Consider the following 18,082-nt stretch of genomic DNA (forward strand, 5'->3'; position numbering starts at 1 on the left):
GTCCAGGCTCTGTATCATTCACTGTGACAGTAGGAGAGGGAGGCTAACCAAGTGTGGTCATCCTGCCTCCTTGGAGCCCAGAGACCCTGAGCAGCAGCTCATTTTCTCCCCTCTTTGAGTTTCTATGACTAGAAGTTTCTGCAAAGATCCCTGCTACCTTTCCCCTCCTTCTAAGACCATGGAGGAACATTTTCCATGGAAATTCAATTTATGATTTTCCTCACAGAGACAGGATGTGACTGAGACTTCCTCGTTTTGTTCTATCCATCTAGGTATTAATAGCAAAGGGCAGCGCCAGTAGCATATATCTTAAGATGGGTAATCTGTCACAGAACAACTGACCCCCTGAACTCGCTGCCCGCCCATGTCTACGGAGCCATAGCACCTGGGACCAGGACGCTTTACCACGACCATCTTCTGTGAGGGGTTTGAGATCGCCAGGACTCATCTGCCAGTTTGAACCTTTTGTCACTACCTGTCAGGTAGGTGGCTCGTTTTCATCTTTTAGAAATGGAAAGCAGGGAATGAATGGTGGGAGGCTTTGGAGCGAAAGCATTTCATCAGCTGGGCCCGGCCGAGGACGGGGCTTTCAAGTGAGGCTCAGAGAAGAGGTCTGTTCTTGCAGTTCCACCTGCATGAATGAGGGGGCAGGATTCTGATGCGTGCACCCCATTCTTTCGTAAGCCATGTCAAGCTTCATTAAGAAATCTTTCTTAGGGCAGTTCATCTCCCTTACAGACTAGGAGTGGAAACCCTCTTATGGGGCAATTGAAATCAGACCAAAGCAATCCTGCAAGCATTAAGTGATAGCTTGTAGAGGGTAAAGCACTGCAATGGAGACCGGAGGGGGAGAGTTTGGGAAAATGCAAAAGTCCTACCCCTCAAGGCTGCAGCTTAGGATGCAGGGAATGGGAAAAGGACAGAGCATGTAGCAGTACCAAACTCACGAAGTACCAAAGGTGAAAGGTAAGAATCTTGAAAGGGAGGCACTCCATGGTTGAGGGGCTGGAAATCAAGAGAACAGCAGGTTTTGTTGAAGAAACAAAAATGCAGGAGGAGACGCCAGAACGAGGTTGGAGTGGGGCCAGGGAGAAAAGAGGAGGAAGAAAAAGAGTGGTGGGGGGAGAAATGGGGTCCCCCTGGGTGAAGGGCCGTGGTGTTTCTTCAGCATGGTGGGCACGACCCTTCGTTCTCCCACATGTCTTCAGGAGGGAACATCCCAAGACCTGCTGGGAGGGCAGGGAGGATGTACCCACCAGCAAAGCTCAGCTGCAGCCTGGGTTGCTTTTTGGTTGTTCTCCATACTCCACCTTTCCCCAAATATCCACAGTGCCCAAACGCTCACCTTCCCTCCCCAACACAGATCTGAAACCCATTTACACTGTGCTGTGAATAGCTAAAATCAGGAAGTGTTTCTTCTCACAGGGATGCGTACATCACACTCCAGAAAGGATTGGAGACTTGAAATTGCAAAGTGGGGTTGGAAAGTGTGAATGTCAGGCAGTGAGTGGGGAGGAGAGTGCCCTCAGCCCCTCGGAGGCCCCACTAACCATCTCCCTCTCGTTGGGACTTCAAGGCCATGTGCCTGCATGTTGGGAGCAGGAGGATGCAGGGGCTGCACCTCCTGTTTAAGAAAGTCTGAGGGAAACTGGTTTTGAGTTGTTCTATCAGCAATGGAATTTTCAGATTTTTATTCATGTTATGTTGGTTGGTTGATTTTGTAGCTGACACCTGCTTCTCCAGTGCTTGTGAGATGCTGTCAGAGTGAAGACGCTGAGTCTGTGGCCAGGTGGTCCCTAACAGGGGTCATGGTTTGGAGGACAAAACTGGAGGGTGCACCCAGCCCTGATACAGCACAGCTGGCGAGGAATCTGAAGAAGCATAGAATTTGAGAGAAATGCCCCTCCCCAGCACCTTCTAGCAGGGGAAAGGAGGAGTTGCAAGTCACTTAGTTCTGTACCTCAGTTTCCTTGTCTGTGGTTTGGGCCTCTTATTAATAATATTTCTGGTACAGGTAATATGGGTAGCACATGCTCAGCTGGTTTTGGTTCTTGTTCCTGTAGGCATGTGTGCACACATGTGTGTTTACAGCCTCCTTCCCTGCAAGCCCAGAGGTGGGAATCCTGAGTGCATCATAACTGATCCCCTCCCGGAAGGGCCCAGGAAATGTGGGCTACAGGAGGAGTCTGTGCTCCTCCTGTGAGGCACCCCAACCCCACTTGTGAGGCCTGGCCAATGCGCGTCTGTCTCAGGAAGCACCCCAGTTACCACCTAACACAGGTCCTGACTAATTCCTCAAAATTCAGTCAGTCCATAGGGACCTATAAATGCTCTTTGAGCCCCTCTCATTTTGTAAGGCAAGAGTGGGTGCTGATATACCCTCATGGCTTTGCCCTCCAGGGACTCAGTGAGTGCAGGAAAAGAAAAAGAATGAGGCACAAAAGAAAAAAGGGGACTGGGGAAGGGAGAGAGCATGCAAAGCCAGTGTGAAGCCCCTGCTTTGGGGTTCTTCGCTGCCAGTTTCCTTGGCCTGCTGCAGACACATTTCTGCCATCAGCTAAAAGGGCAAGAGCTAGACTGCCTGCCTGGAGCCTTGACCCTGTCCCGAGGCCTCTGTTCTTCTGTTCATCATGTTGATAGTAATCCCAATAGCTTCTAAAACAGTCCAGCCCTGCACAGGGGACTCTGATCTCCTCCCTCTCTGGGGCCACAGCTTTCTCCCTACCATCAGAAGGGCAGTACTGCCCAATCCAGGCCCACTCACCTCATAGACTGCCCCCCTTATTGTAATCCCATCTGCCCAAGCCCTTCTAGCTCAGGGCTCACTCGGGGAGCACCCCCCCAATAACTCACCCATATACCTCCTCTCACCCCTCTTCTTCTAGATGAACCAGCAGCTTTTAAAGCCCTTCATCTACACCCTGCCAGAGGCACTGCTGATGGAGTGGCCGGGGCTCTGCAGTCAGAGGTCCTTGGAATGTGTGGGGAGAGGAAAACCAAGCAAAGGAATGGGGTGACTGAGGAAGAGGGGAGAGTGAGGGCACTAGAGAAATCTACCAGGCCCCTTCCCTCATTGGGGTGGTATGGCAGAGGAGGCAGGGAGATCACAGCCCCTGGAAGAATTCAGAGAGTAAAGCATGGATGTTTGGAAGGGGGAGGCAGAGGAAGGAGGTGTGACTTGTATTGTAAAAGCACCCAGCCAACACAAGGGAGAGCACTGGTTTCTTCCATTATTGAAGTATAGAAATTGAAGTTCAGCCAGTTACAGAATCTGTCTAAAACTGCACAACCAAACAGAGGATAAATGTGGAAAAAGTTATCTTGTCTTCCACGATGTGTTGACCACGCCATTGCTGGCTACCAGACTGTGCGGCATTACTCAGGTCCCGGTGGCCACCAGGAGTGAGTGGGTCAGCCCTCACCTGTGCTGGGGCTGGGTCCCCTGGACCACAGGTGAGAGGTCTGGGTTGTACATGCAGCAACAATCGCCAGTTGTCCCGCAGGATGGTCCACCTGAAGACTGGGTGCTGGAGGGAGGAGGCCCAGGGGTGGTTGCTGTTGGCAGGCAGCTGCCAGGCATGCCTCCCACTTCTGAGAGGTCAGAACTCTGTGTTTGTTCCTCTCTTCCGTGGACCTGATGTTCCAGGCCAAAGGGAAGTGGAAGCAAGGCGGGGTAATGGGAATGAAAATGCATCTGGAAGTGCTTATAGATTTCCCTTTGTTAGGGGAAATCACTAAATCCTACTGAGCCCCCACACAATGTGTGACTCTATTCATGGCTCTAAACAATACAAAATTCAGAAACCGCTTCCTCTGGGACCCTTCAACCCTGCCCCCTCGCAGTAGCTCTGTGAGTCCCAGCAAGGCCAGTGGAGCCATTAGCAGCCATAGCTGGAAAATTAGAAGTAGCTCTCACTTCCCCACTATGGCTTAAAAGAAAGCAGGCACTGGGACTGGTAAAAACAAACAAACCAAATAATCAACTGAGGCACAAAAGTGTCCTCAGGGTTGATGGGCCAAGTTCCATCTCTCCCGTGTCTCTCTGGCATCTTTTTGTCCCCCTCCAGGTGGCCACCACTGCGGAGGAGATGGTGGATTTCCCAGTCACCCTGGACTCCCCCCAGCGAGTGCCTCTGCCCAGCCGTCTCTTCTTCCTCACCCACCTCCTCCTCCTCTTCCAGCCTGGGAGGCTGAACCCAGGTAGTGTACCTGACCTGTAGCCTATCAACCAGGACCTAAGCATGCCTGCTTTCACCCAGCCCTCCTGCCAGGTGCTCCCAGGGCCAGGATCTTGTAGCCTGTATCATGCAGGCCAGGTGCTAAGATACAAGATTTCCATTGCAGATGTTGAAGAGCCACAGCCCCCAGAGTACCACCCAGTCCCACATACAGCTCTCCCCCACCATCTCTCCAGCCACCCAGCACCCCTTACACATGTCCCACAATCCCAAAAACCCCAGGCACAACAGGGACATAGCAGAAGAATACCAGTACCAGTATGGGTCTGTCTTGGGCTGAACCAGTTGACTCCACTTCTGCATATACACCATGCTTCCAAAATGTAGTAAGGCCTTCAGGTCTATCATCCATCATGAAAAAAGCTGCCAACATAGAGCATAAAGTGATTATGCAAGTGCAGTTCCCTAAGCTTGAAATAGGAATTCCATGGTGACGAGGCACAGCCCTCAAGCAGCTCATGGTCAAGAGAGAAGGACAGATGTGATATTAACAGATGTGCAGCTCTGTGTGGCCCCAGCTGCAAGGGAAATGTGCCCAAAGGCTTGGGAGCCCAGCTGAGAGAATAATTTGCTTTTTCTGGAAAACCAAGGAGAACCACAGAGTGGAGACACAGTTTGAGCAGAGCCTTGCAGGACTCACACTCTGCAGGAAGAGGACAGGTGGAGTGCGTGCCCAGGGAGAAGGCAGGCAGCAGGTGTGGGGTGGGGCTGCTGAAGAGAAGCTAGAGAGGAAAGATTGTAGGAAATGTTTGGGGCTTCACCCAGCAGCAAAAAGGGGTCTCAAGTGAAGGACTGAGAGGAACCCATGGAGGGAGAGCTTTAAAGGAGGGAAAGGAAGGACACAAAAGCCAGGGAGAAGAGTGAGGACATGTCAGTTGGCAGGCAAAAACACAAGAGTAATTTGCTTTTTCTGAAAAAAGAGGCACTGCCACAGAAACAGCAACTCTTGTGGAAACTGCAGAAGACAAACGCTTCTGTGGGAGAGGGCCACAAGGAGACACCGCTGAGGAAGAGGAGCAAACTGAAGATCCTCATGAATAGAAATCCCCAAAGCAGGATTTTAGCTAGAAAACTAATGAAACAGGGAGCCCCTGTAGGTCATTTTAATACCCTCTGTTATTACAGAAGTTGTACGTGTACGTTATGAAAAAATAGAAAATCAGACAAAGTAAAAATAATAAAACTTCTATTCTCATTATGGAGAAATTGATCTGTCTTCTATCAGATCTTTTCTCTGAGCATTTATGCAAATATGCATTTTTTAGTAAAATAAGAATATAGTATAAACATTTTTTGAGACTTACTGGGATTTGGGGGGGGGGTGTGCAGGCAGGGGAGAGGTCAAAAATTCTATTTCATTTAATGTCCTGACCATATTTAAATATCCCCAAAGTAACATTTGCAGCTGGTTGGTTCAGCCCAACAGCACGCACTGTATCTGTTCCCTGTGCACTTTTCAATCTGGCGCGTTCACTTTTTTAATGACAACTACTCATTCAAGATTGTCCTAGAGAGTGTGTCACCTTCCTCATTTAAATGGCTTACTGCGGATTCCTGAGCTGCAAAGGAACGTGATGAAGTCTTATATTCAGAAAAGCTGATTTTAGCCCTTGTTCTGGCTCCTCCTCGTAGAGGAGGTCAAGGTGGTCGGCCCCGGGGAGTCCATCCTGGCGCACGTCGGGGAGGATGTGGAGTTCCCGTGCCACCTGTCGCCGTACCAGGACGCCGAGCACATGGAGATCCTCTGGTTCCGCAGCCGGGCCTCCGAGGTGGTGCACCTGTACCAGGAGGGCCAGGAGCCGCACGGCCGGCAGCTAGCGCAGTTCCAGAACAGGACCCAGCTCATCACCCACGACATCGCAGAGGGCAGCGTGATCCTGCACCTTCACAGCGTCATCCCGGAGGACGAGGGGGCCTACGGGTGCCGCTTCCTCTCGGGCCGCTTCTCTGGGGAAGCTGTGTGGGAGCTGGAGGTGGCAGGTGCGGGAGCTGCCCAGGGCCAACAGGGGAGGTGGAGAGTAGCGTCCCCTTGAATAGAGCTGCTTTGCCCATGAGTAGCTAGCGAAGCACAGAGAAAGGGAGAGGATCTTTAATTCCTTTAAATGTTTAAAAAGAAAGATCCACTAAAAAATGAGCAAACGAAATCTTCACTAAAAAAAGATATCCAGATGATCCTTAAATATATAAAATGATCACTTTTACTTAAAATGAAAGAAAGGCAAATTAAAGCTACATTGACATACTTTTTTAATCGAAGATTATCAAACATTTAAAAATTTGCCCACACATTCTTGGTGGAGCTGTGGGCAGGCAAGCACTGCACTCTGCACGGCATTGCTGGAGTCTGAAGCTCTGGTGCCTGAGAACTTGCAGGCAGCTAAACACACCACCTGTGCCTCTGCCCTGTGACAGGCCAGGCCCAGCCCTCAGGACACATCCTCCATGTACCTCCCGCGGCTCGCTGCTCGTGTGGAAAAGGCAGGCATATAAGTCAGTCCCTGTAGCATTATTTGTCATTGTAAAACAATGGAAACTCCCCAAATGTGCAGGTGTGGGCTGAGTAAAGTCCTCACACCTGAGGGCGGGGCGGGGGGCTGGAGGGAGGCAGATGCACACTGCACAGCTGGAAGAATGAGGAGCAGCAATAGGAACGAAAAAAGTAAGATGCCAAAGAGGTTCTATAACCTGCAAACTTGTGTAAGAAGGGAGAAACAATGCACAAAAGAAACACAAGAAACAGAGAATATGCTAGAAACCAATGAAACTGGTTACCTAAGAGAGGGGAGGGTGCAGTGGGGTGGAGAGAGCAAAGGTCTGGACTTTCCTGACATACATTTTTTTACAGTATTAACATATAAACCCTATTAATATTTTGCTTATTCAAAATATAAAACTAATTCCACAAGTACAGGGAGATAAAGGGGTGCTTATAACAGGCTCTCAAGTTCTAGTGGGATTCGAGAGAAAGAGACGAGAATCTATTGAAATTTGGGGTGGAATTATTCTTCATTCTAGAGGGACTGTCCCTTGCATAATATAACAAAGTACCTGTAGCTTTTCCCAGCCAAATGTCCCCCGTCCCCCATTTCCAGGTGTCCCTCATGGGTAGTACTGTCCCCACATCCTACTGCCACCTCTGATTAAAACTGCTATTTACAGTCCACAGTGGGGGGGGGGGACATGAACCCACATGTGTTTTAAGAGGAATCACAGTTAGCAGCACCTTGTGGTGATGTGAAGGGTGAATGGTGGCATAAACTTCATGTAAAACTTCTGCTCTTTCCCACCCTGCCTGCCACCCAGGGCTGGGTGAGGACCCTCACATGTCTCTTGAGGGCTTCAAGGAAGGAGGCATTCAGCTGAGGTGTAGCTCCAGTGGCTGGTACCCCAAGCCCAAGGCTCAGTGGAGAAACCATCAAGGACAGTGCCTGCCTCCAGAGACAGAAGCCATCATCCCAGACACCAGGGGCTTGTTCAGTCTGGAAACTTCTGTGGTCATCAAAAGGGGATCCCACAGCAATGTGTCCTGCTCCATCCAGAACCCCCTCCTGGTCCAGAAGAAAGAGTTCGTGATCCAGATCGCAGGTCAGTGGGTGCCAGTCCACCCTCATCTCCCTGGCCATCACATTTTCCATGTCCCTTGTCTCCAGGCATCTGTAAGGGCACACAGGACCTGGGGTCTGTTTGTGTATGGGGTGGGCTGTCCATGACTCCTGAAAAGTCAGCAATTTGGATATCAGGAGCTTATTAAGAGTCTAACTGACAATCCAAATGGTAATTCACTAAAACCCAGAAATTCTACTTATTAAGATCCTCATGAGAGTCCATGTGTTACTCATTTCATCCCTCAAATAACATTTACTGAGCACCCACCAAGTACCCAAAGCCCCTGCCCTGAGGCTGACATTCCAGGGGAGGAGACAGACACAAAAGAGTGAATGACACTATGTGTTAGGTGGTAGGTGCCGCAGAGAAGAAAGAAGCTGGGAAGGGTGCCTAGGCTGGGCTGGGTGTGGATGCGCTTGGTGGGTGAGGGAGAAGGTGGTTAGGCAATGAATTGAAGGTGAGGCCATTATCTAGGATCAAAGTCTTAGTATAGAGGCACCATGGAAGGGTTTAACATTTGTGGCTCTAATTGCTTTAACACTTGAGGACAAACCCAACCAATTTTCTCATCAGTCCAAATCAGTCACTAGGATGGCAGAAAGAAATCCCATCCTTATAAGCAATGATTTGTTTTCAGATTAGAGGGCTTGGCAGCACCATATGTCACAACAAACTTCATCTGAATTTCACCTTGATTGGTGTGTTAGCTAAATGTCTTTATGTAAAGGAAAAAAAAATCTCAAATCTCTGACTAGCACTGGGTTTGCACTGGAGGCAGTGTCTGTTACACCTCAGCATACATGGAGACAGGAGGGCTTTCTCTTTTGATGTTCACATTTCAAAGATTTGGGTCTGGGTTTCTGAAGGAAAGTATTCTTAATTTGTAAAGCTAGCAGGAGGCTTATTTAGCTTTTCAGAAGATATACACACATCTCAATGGTGCAGAGAAAGGATTGACAGATTTTCTAAAGGAACTGCTCTAAGAAAGGGAAGAGGAAGAGGAGTTCTCTTCCCCCCCCCTTTTTTTAAAGATTTATTTATTTATTTATACAAGAACAAGGGTGCAGGCCAGATGCGCAGGAGGGTGAGAGGATCAACCAGAGACAGAGCAGGGAACAGAACAGGCAGACTGATGAAATACACTGCTGAGGGGAGCAGCGGGCAAGACAGGAGAGGTCTGTGGCACCAGGTGGGACCCTCGCTGGCCGGCCAGGATCAAACTGGCGCTGCAGAGGCTGCGGACAGCTTCACAATGAGGTGCTCAACCGCCTGCGCCACCAGGGGAGGCCCTCTCTTCCCCCTTTTTGCCCAAGGAAAATCCATATTTTTCCTTTTTAAATTGTGTTTATTCTTCACAAAGTGTATGATTCACATAGATATCTGCAGGGAGGGCTCTCAGGTAGAAGGAAGAGCAAGTGCAAATTGTGTGGTTATTGGAGAAACAGGACAGAGGCTGGACCAGAAGATCAAGGTCAAGGGCAGCAGGCCAGGGAGGCCCTGGATCCTGAGCCCTTGCACTTGACCACTGGATCAGTGCTTTCACAAGCCATCTGGGGTGAAGGGCCAATCAGTCCACTGTCTTTCAATTAACCCAACACTTTCATACAGATAATAAAAGCATAGTGCTAAGAAATTAAAAAAAAAAAAAGGACTCACTATACCAAGTGAGACACAGGACAGCATATTGTCTGATTCCACTTATAGGCTGTATCTAGAGTAGTCAAGAAGGGAAGTAGAATAGAAGTCACCAGAACCAGGAGGGGGAAAATAGTGGTGGGGAGGGGAGGGAGGTTGGTGTTTAGTGGGTGCAGAGTTTCAATTTGGGAAGATGAGTTCTGGAGTTGGCCTGGGGAACCATCGCCACGTGAACATGCTTAATGTCACTGAACTGTACCCCTAAAACGTTAGGATGTCACGTTTGATGTTATGTATATTTTACCCTAGTAAAAAAAGAAAATTTTTTTTTACAAAAGCAACAATTTTTATAATTATCTTTAACAGACACAAATTCTCTGAAACTGCCACCAGCATCTCTGAAAGTTTACTCCCCATTTTGTGCCCGTATTTCTTCACTGTGTGTACACATCCCACCTCAGGCAGACCCCTCCCTGGCAGCCAGGGGAGGAAACGGGGAGCTCTCAGTCAGCCCCCAGCTGGCTGTGCTATCAATGCTCCCAAGGGTGTGCTGAGAAGTAGGAGCCAAGTGTTGGCAAGAAGCTGAGATGATGATTGGATTCAACTGTGAGGGGAAGATCAGTGACAGGTTTCAGATGCCAACCTGACACCTTGGAGTCTCTTGTCCTTCAGGTGTAGGCCAAGAACAGGGAGAAGTAGAGGGAGTCGAGCCTTGGGCACAGTATTCTAAGCTGGAGACTTGGTGTGGCCCAGCAGCTCTTCTTTCACATCCTTCAGTTTGGAGTCCTTTCCCCTTTCTGAGCAAGTTCAAGTTTACTGCTATTTCTGGGGTTCAGCAAAGTAGCTCTCCTGCTGTTGTGGGGCCCAGAGGGCAGGTATTCAGGTCCGTGTGTCAGAATAGTTTAGTCACTTAGTGTTTAGTGGTGCCTGAATGCAGACAATTCCCTGTGCGATGTTTTCCAGATGTATTTTTACCAGAAACGTCCCCCTGGAAGAGAGCTTTCCTGGGCATGCTGGTGGGCCTGCCGTTCCTTCTGGCTCTCCTCACCACACTGCTGCTGTACTTCTTTCAGAAGCAACGGAAATCCCAAGGTGAGAAGCTGTTTGACCAGCTGGTGAGGCGGGAGGAGGGAAACAGGCTGGGGAGCACACCCACTCAGGACCTCTCCCGTTCCTTCTTCCTTTCAGAAAAGTTGAAGAAGCAGACAGAGAAGGACAAAGGTAAGCAGGAGAGGGAAGCTCTCTACCCACACCCTTATACCCCTGACTAGCAGAAGGGAGCCCACTGGGTCAAGAAAGTCAGACTTTCAGGTGGGGCTGGGGGTGGTGGTGGGGAGTCTTGGGAGCAGAATCCAGAGGGATACTACATAGGTTTGCTCTTCTGCTTCTGCCTTTGAGCCCCTCGGCTTCCCAGGGCACCAAGGCCTGGGTCTGTGCATTCAGAGAGAAAGGCCCTGGTGGTCATTGACAGAAATTATCCTCTTTTTTTCTTCCTTCTGCAGAGAAACTCACAGCACAGCTAGGTAAGTTCTGAGTACCACATGCACAGCACTGGCTGCAAACTAGTGCAATGAAAGAAGGGGTTCAATGATTATAGGCTCCCCTTGGAGCCTTTGGAGAGCCATGAATGGCAAGGGTTTCATTCTAAACCTACCCCTTTGTGCCCTGCACTTCTTCACTTCATATGGATTTCTATGCAGCTGTCAAAGAGGTCTGCCCTGAGACCCTCGGGACAGACCCTGCCTCTCTTGTCCTTGCAACTTGGAATAGTTAGGTATAATTACACTAGTAAATGTCTACTCCCTCTAGATTATCTTCCTGGGATGTCCTTCTCTCTTTAATGTGAATTTCACGGGGAAGAATAATACCTTTAATCTACACCAAAGATTCACTCTTTTCTCCAGGGAAAGTCAATACACTGAAACCACAGAGTGGGTATGTTTATACAGAGGAGGGAGAGTGAATGCAAAAAAAGGGAGAAAGTAAAAGAGAAGGCTACCTGAGTGGGGAACAGAGCTCAAGAACCACCTTGTCTTCCCCAGTAAAACTGCAGAAAAAAAACATGAGCTTGTCTTAGAGTGTACCTAGCCCCCCCCCCCAGGAAAAAACAAACAAAACAACAGTCATATAAATCATTAACACCATAGCAGGAACTAGGATAGAGTGTTTCTCAGAAACATTTCCTTGTATTAGATGATATAGGTTGGAGGGTAGAAAGGAATGCAGTTCTAGTGGCAATATGTCAGAGTACTTGGTATTCAGCCAATATAAATAATTCTATGCAATGTCCTCCCAATCCCTTAAACAGTGTACTCAGTAGGTGACCCTAAGGCTCATGCAGCCTCTGCCCAGTTCCTGGACTTAGGCAGGACTTTCTCCCCAGGAAAGTTTATGCTTTCAGGGCAAATGAGCAGTATCATCCAAACAAAACCAGAACCCTGGCAAGAGTACCCACACTACCAAGATCTGTTTTCCCTCTCAGCCTTATGCAGATTTCTGCCTTAGAGCAAAGAATAGGATGGGACATACGAATCCTGCAGATGGGCATGCGCAGGCAAGGATGGGATTGGGGTGAATGGTGTATTAAGACTAAGGAAGTCTTCCCAGTGGCCTAAGTGCTTTGAGAAAATGGTTCCACTCATCTGAAGGCTAATGACTTCTCTGTGTGTTGTTCTCATAGGGAAGCTTCAGACAGAGCTTGGTAAGTGATCCCTCTTAAAACCGTTTCTTCTTGTGAACTTTTTATCATGTGATTATTCTCATATGTTCTTCTCATCTCCCAACCAGGTATGATGCTCGGGGTGGGACCCTACAGGCCATGCGGGTGGCAGGAGATAGGGGGTAATGGCAGGGGGCACATGTAAGCGGGGTTGGAGGAACCTGGTGTTCTAATTCTGTATTTCCTTGCCTGCTTCAGACTGGAGAAGGACTGAAGGCCAGGCTGGTGAGTGAAGCCCACTTCCTTCCCACTATCTACTTTACCTCTCAGCATCACAGTCACTTCCTCTGATTAACCAATCACCTTCATTCTGGCTTATTCCACAGTCCCCCATGACATGTGCTAATTTATGTCACTTAGTAGGGTAATATTCCAATTTTACTTTTGTGTTTATTTTGATATTGGCCTGAGGTACGAGCACACTGTAAACCAGTGTTTGTGCATCAAAATCACCTAGTGACCACCCTCAAAGACTCTGACTCATGGGTCTGCAGCGGACATGTTACCCTGTTGTAACTGTTTCTCACCATACTTTCCTCCCTTCCAACAAAGAAAGTGTAATGTGTATCTTTATTTTGTAAGTATTTTTGCAAGATGCAAATTTCTCTTTTGTGCATGTGGATTTTAATTTGTGAAAATGGCATTGACAGTCTCATGCTATCTCTTCCTTTTCTCACTTATCACTGTTGTAATGTGCATTCCTGCGCCACATGTGCCCTGTCACCTTCCCGCTCTAGGCTACAGTGTAGTCCCCCCTTTTCCTGGGTAGATGTCCAGCCTGCCTCCAAATCCACACCCCCACAGCCTTAAGCACATCGCCTTCTAGCCCTCTGTGAAGATTTCTCTGGGATGTATATTCAGAATGGGAATTGCTGGCCCATGGTGGACATGTCACTAAGTGGGATAGAGGAACCCCTGAAGGCAGCACCCCATCCTGCCATTGGCAGAACATGGAGGTTCCCTATGCCCACATTCCCGCATGTGCCAGCTTTCTACGTGTCAGTCAATAGGGAGGAGTGTTTCTCACTGTTCTTTTTCTGAGTACGCCTCTGAACACCAGGAAGCTTGACATATCCATGCTGGTTGGCTCTTGGGACTTCCTCTTCTGAACACTGCCAGTTCATTCATGTCCTCTTTCACATGAGGTTACTATCTTTTCTTATTGACTCACAGGAGAGACATATTAAAATTACAATATATGTAACTATTGATATATTACATGTAATACATTATTAACTACATGTAATTTGTCATTAGTGCTTGTTTATTTGTATTGATATAATACATATTTATAATATATAATTGGTGTATATATAACAATATAATTATAACATAATTACTATATATAATTATATGTGTATATATAGTAATATATTGATATTATATATATAAATATCATGCACACTATTGAAAAGAAATCATTAATTTTGATAAACTCTAATTCATCAAATTTTTACCTTATAGTTTGTGTGTATTAAATTTTGTTGAAGAAACCTTTCTTCACACTTAGGTCACAAAGATATTCTCTTATGTTTTCTTCTATTTACTTTGTATTATTGTAGTTCTTAGTTCATCTGAAATTCACTATGTATGGAATTAGGTGAGAATCTGATGATTTTTCTCCATATATATGAAGAAATACACATATATATGGAAATTCAGTTTGCCCAGTTCCATGTACTGTGCCACTGAGATTTCTCCATCAATATGTGAAAGTCAGTGCAAACTCCATTCCCACGTCTAGACGGAGCTGTCTGTTGGCCCCCTGTTTAGTACTGCATTGCTTGTACTGCAATGGCTTTTATAGTACTCAAAAGTACAAATTCTCCATTTTTATATCTGTTTTAAAGTTAATGCACCTATTTAAATAAATGTTGGGATGAATTTATAAATTTCCATAAAAAATTCAAAAGTTTTTATGGGATTGCTTTGGATTTGTAGGTGAATTTAGGGAGAATCTTTATAGAATTAAGTTCTATGTAAGGGCTGTATATTTTTAAACTTCTACCAGTTATTCTTTTGAAAAACCAGGGTTGAAGACCTCTGTCCTTTCTCAGCAAAATTTCAGCTTTTATGCAGCTTTGGGGTAACCCAGCACTGAAGCCAGCCCTCTACAAAAAACTAAATTCCCAGGAAAATGCCATGACAGACCCAGACCATTAGGTGTCATGGTGGGAATGGAGCTGTTTTGTTTGTGTCTCCCTCAGAGTTCCAGCATTACTGACTCAGAGCTCTAAGCCTGTTTTTCCTTTCTTTTTGGTTTTAGAGTGGAGAGCAGCCCAGAAATATGCAGGTAACTGAAGCCAAACAATTGTGATAAATGACTTGGGTTGGCTGGATCAAAGAAGAGATAAAACTAGTAGAGAAAGGGTTTATCCAGGAGCCAGTTGTTGAGCCTGCACACTCACACACATACACAGTCACACACATACACACACACACACCCCAACAAGACATGTATACATGTTGGCATGTAGCTTTCTGGGCCTTACTAGGTTTGTTTCCATCTGAGAGGAAGGTTGTTAGGGTCTATTTGCAAGAAAGAATACAGAGTTTGTAAGGAACTTCCAGGTCATCTGGCAGAAGGGATCCTGGGGGTTCTCATCCATCCACTGGGTATGTCTTGAGTGGTGCGTTGGACCAAATCATCTCAGAAGTCCCCTTCGGTTTTAAAACCCCAAAATTGCTGTAAAACAGAGAACAGAATTCACGAGATATTCTCTAAGACACACTGGGTGATGGGACCAGGAGTGACTAAGAATCACTACGGAGCTCCTTCGCTGTGACCAGGACATGGGGGAAGTGCGCCCTCCTCCACCCCCCAACCCCCAAACCTATCTTGTTTGCTATCTCTGCTCTTCAAGGCACCTAGTATGGAATTTAGGAAGCTTCCAGTTCAGAAAAGAAATAGCATTCCTCTCCCTTTCAAATGCGCAGGAGTGACTTCTCCATCACTTCAGTGCCAGGGCAATGTGGTGGCGAGGAAGGGGATTACTATTCCCAACTAGGCCACCAGGAGAATGAGAGGACAGGTGGGGAGCTGGGGTGCCCAGAACCATCCTCTCTGGGGCACTAACCCCGTGACTCTGCATAGTGGAAGTGACCCTGGATCCGGCCTCTGCGCACCCCAGTCTGGAGGTCTCCGGGGACGGCAAGAGCGTGTTCTCCCGCGCGGAGGTCCCGGGTCCCGCGGCTGCTGGCCCGCAGCAGTTCTCGGAGCAGACGTGCGTGCTGAGCCGCGAGCGCTTCTCCCAGGGCTGCCACTACTGGGAGGTGCACGTGGGCCGCCGCAGCCGCTGGTTCCTGGGCGCCTGCCTGGCGGAGGTGCCGCGCGCCGGGCCCGCCCGCCTGAGCCCCGCCAGCGGCTACTGGGTGCTGGGGCTGTGGAACCACTGCGAGTACTTCGTCCTGGACCCGCACCGCGTGGCGCTCTCCCTGCGCGTGCCGCCCCGGCGCGTGGGCATCTTCCTGGACTGTGACCGGGGGAAGCTGTCCTTCTTTAACGGGAACGACGGCTCCCACATCTTCACCTTCACCGACACCTTCTCGGGGTCGCTCTGCGCCTATTTCAGGCCCAGAGCCCACGATGGCGGCAAAGACCAGGATCCGCTCACCATCTGCCGGCCGCAGGTCAGGGCGCAAGTGTCTGAAGAGAACGACAATGACTTCTTGCTACAGCCCTATGAGGCCGCGGACCGCACCCTGGGCCTGCCGTGAGGGGCTGTCTGTGGCCGCGGGACCGGTCCTGGGCGGCTTCTGGGGCCTGCAATTTCCTCTGGTGCGCAAACGCCCAACATGGGTGCGCCAGAATGTCAGCAATGGCTAACGTCTCAGCACAGCATAAGGGGGACAAAAAGAGGGACTTTGCCCGTGTAGATCTGCACATGTATATGTGTGGTTTCTTTTTAAGAGGCACTGTCAAAGTTCAACTGTATGTATTGTAAAATTGAGCAAATGAGTAAAAATATATTGAAGTTGCCTGGAGCCTGGAGGAAAAAAGAGGAGAAAGAGATTGGAGTGAGGAAAGGACAGTGAGGAGAAACTTTGTTGGGTTGGATTAAAGTTATCATGCCTTGCATATATTTTTGCATATGTATTTTGTAGGAATGTCTAAAAGGAATGTGACCTCAAAAGCAATAAACTCACCATAATTGCATTTATGTTAATGTACGATTTTTGGAAAATCCCTAAAGATGTGGATTGGTTGCCAGTGGAACCAACTATGAGATCAGAGAACTGGAATTTTCAGCCCCATCCCCCAACCTCCAGGGAGAAGGAACTGGCTGGAGATTGAGTTGAATCACAACTGGCCAAAGACTTAGTCAGTTGTGCCTATGGAATGATGCTTTCATTGAAACTCAAAATAACAGGACTCAGAGAGCTTCTTGGAGATTTAGGAAGAACTGGCTGTTCAGAGTACAAGGACGCTTGTTCCCTTCCCACACCCCTTATCCTATGCACCTCCTCCATCTGGTGGTTCCCCAAATGGAGCAAATCCTGGCAGAATCAGGTTGACTCGGTTGATGGGTCCTTACCTGTGTGCTTGAAAATGCAGGTCATGATCCAAAAGCAGACACACAGTGAGAAACAAGAATAACAGGGTTCATTTACTTAGGGAGTAAGGAAAGGGGGAGGGAGGGAGGGAAGGTGAGAAAGGCAACTATAAATCAGAGACATTCTGCAAGAGAGGGGGAGGCAGAGGAATCAAAACAGGTGAGAGAAGAGCTCAAGGTCTGTGGTGATGGTTCACAGATGAATGGGTGGTGAGGATTTTATGTGGACTACACCTGAAAGGAAAAAGCGTACAAGCATGCACTGTACAAAAATGAACAGTGATGTGTTATGTATATATGAAAAAGAAAAAAGAAGTTAACATTGCCAGATATAACACAGATACTACACCACTTGCCTCCTGAAACCATGTGGTATAAAGAACACAACAGCACCATTTTTGAGGTATTCCTGTCCTTAAAAATCCATAAATCCTGGGCAAACATCAGCAAACTGGCTGACATGCTTCAAAAATGTCAAGGTCACGAAAACCAAACCATGGCTAAGGAATCGATTCAGATTTAAGGAAACTAAAGAGACATGAGAATTAAATGCAATAGGTGCCCCTGAATGGGTGCCTGGACCTATAAAAAAAACATTATTTGGAGAAAAAGAAACATTTTTGATAAATGCCTATGTATTAGATAGTTAATATGGGTAAATGTTAATGTCCTGATTTTGATGTAGGAGAGTGTCCTTATTTTAAGAAAAGATAGAGTTAGCAGTAATGGGCATGATGTTTGTATCTTATTCTCAAATGATTCATACAAAAAATATTGCAATATAGAGAATGATAAAAGAATGCAGTAGTGTGTGATAAATGTTTTAACAACTGGCTTTCTGGGAAGGAAAAATCAGTGGCATTTTCTGATTACCATGGTATCAATATCCTATTGTGGCTGACTTCAGCTGCTGATACGACATCACTGGAAGAAAGAGACGCCAGTGACTGACTCTCCTCAGGGCAACTCCAGTGCACTACTGGTTTCCTGCCACCCCACATAGGGTGTTTGGCCTTTGATGTCTCCCAGTTTTCTCCCCCTCTGGGCAGATCACCAAACCTATCAAATGAGATGCCAACTTCTTGGCATCCCCCCCTCCCCCAAGTTACCTATGATTCTTTCAGGTTAAAGCAGTGGCAAGTACCTTTACCCTCTTCTCCATGGAGGGCAGAGAATTACTTCTAACCACGTGTAGTTCACTCCCGGGGCCGTGGTGACCAATCCCTTCCCCAAAGTCCTCTTTCCCTGGTCCTAAAGGAAATTAATTCCCCTTTTAAACACTTGTTTCATACATTTATTTCTTTTATTTAATTTATGGTCAATGTAAATCA

At 47.6% G+C, this 18,082-nt stretch overlaps 1 protein-coding gene across 1 annotated transcript; it reads left to right on the forward strand.

Annotated features, from left to right (window-relative positions):
- The first annotated feature begins 297 nt into the window (after positions 1 to 297).
- On the forward strand, positions 298 to 16,356 carry BTNL9 (butyrophilin like 9). Its single transcript, XM_054691492.1, has 11 exons — positions 298 to 482; positions 4,068 to 4,200; positions 5,871 to 6,218; positions 7,542 to 7,823; positions 10,443 to 10,571; positions 10,668 to 10,700; positions 10,982 to 11,002; positions 12,160 to 12,180; positions 12,397 to 12,423; positions 14,465 to 14,491; positions 15,293 to 16,356. The coding sequence occupies exons 2-11, from the start codon at positions 4,089 to 4,091 to the stop codon at positions 15,913 to 15,915; spliced, it is 1,623 nt and encodes a 540-aa protein (XP_054547467.1). The 5' UTR covers positions 298 to 482; positions 4,068 to 4,088; the 3' UTR covers positions 15,916 to 16,356.
- The last annotated feature ends 1,726 nt before the right edge of the window (positions 16,357 to 18,082 follow it).

The sequence above is a fragment of the Talpa occidentalis genome, unplaced genomic scaffold (genome assembly GCF_014898055.3).
Source record: "Talpa occidentalis isolate TD23 unplaced genomic scaffold, MPIMG_talOcc4v2.1 talOcc4.9, whole genome shotgun sequence".
Classification (NCBI taxonomy): Eukaryota; Metazoa; Chordata; class Mammalia; order Eulipotyphla; family Talpidae; genus Talpa; species Talpa occidentalis.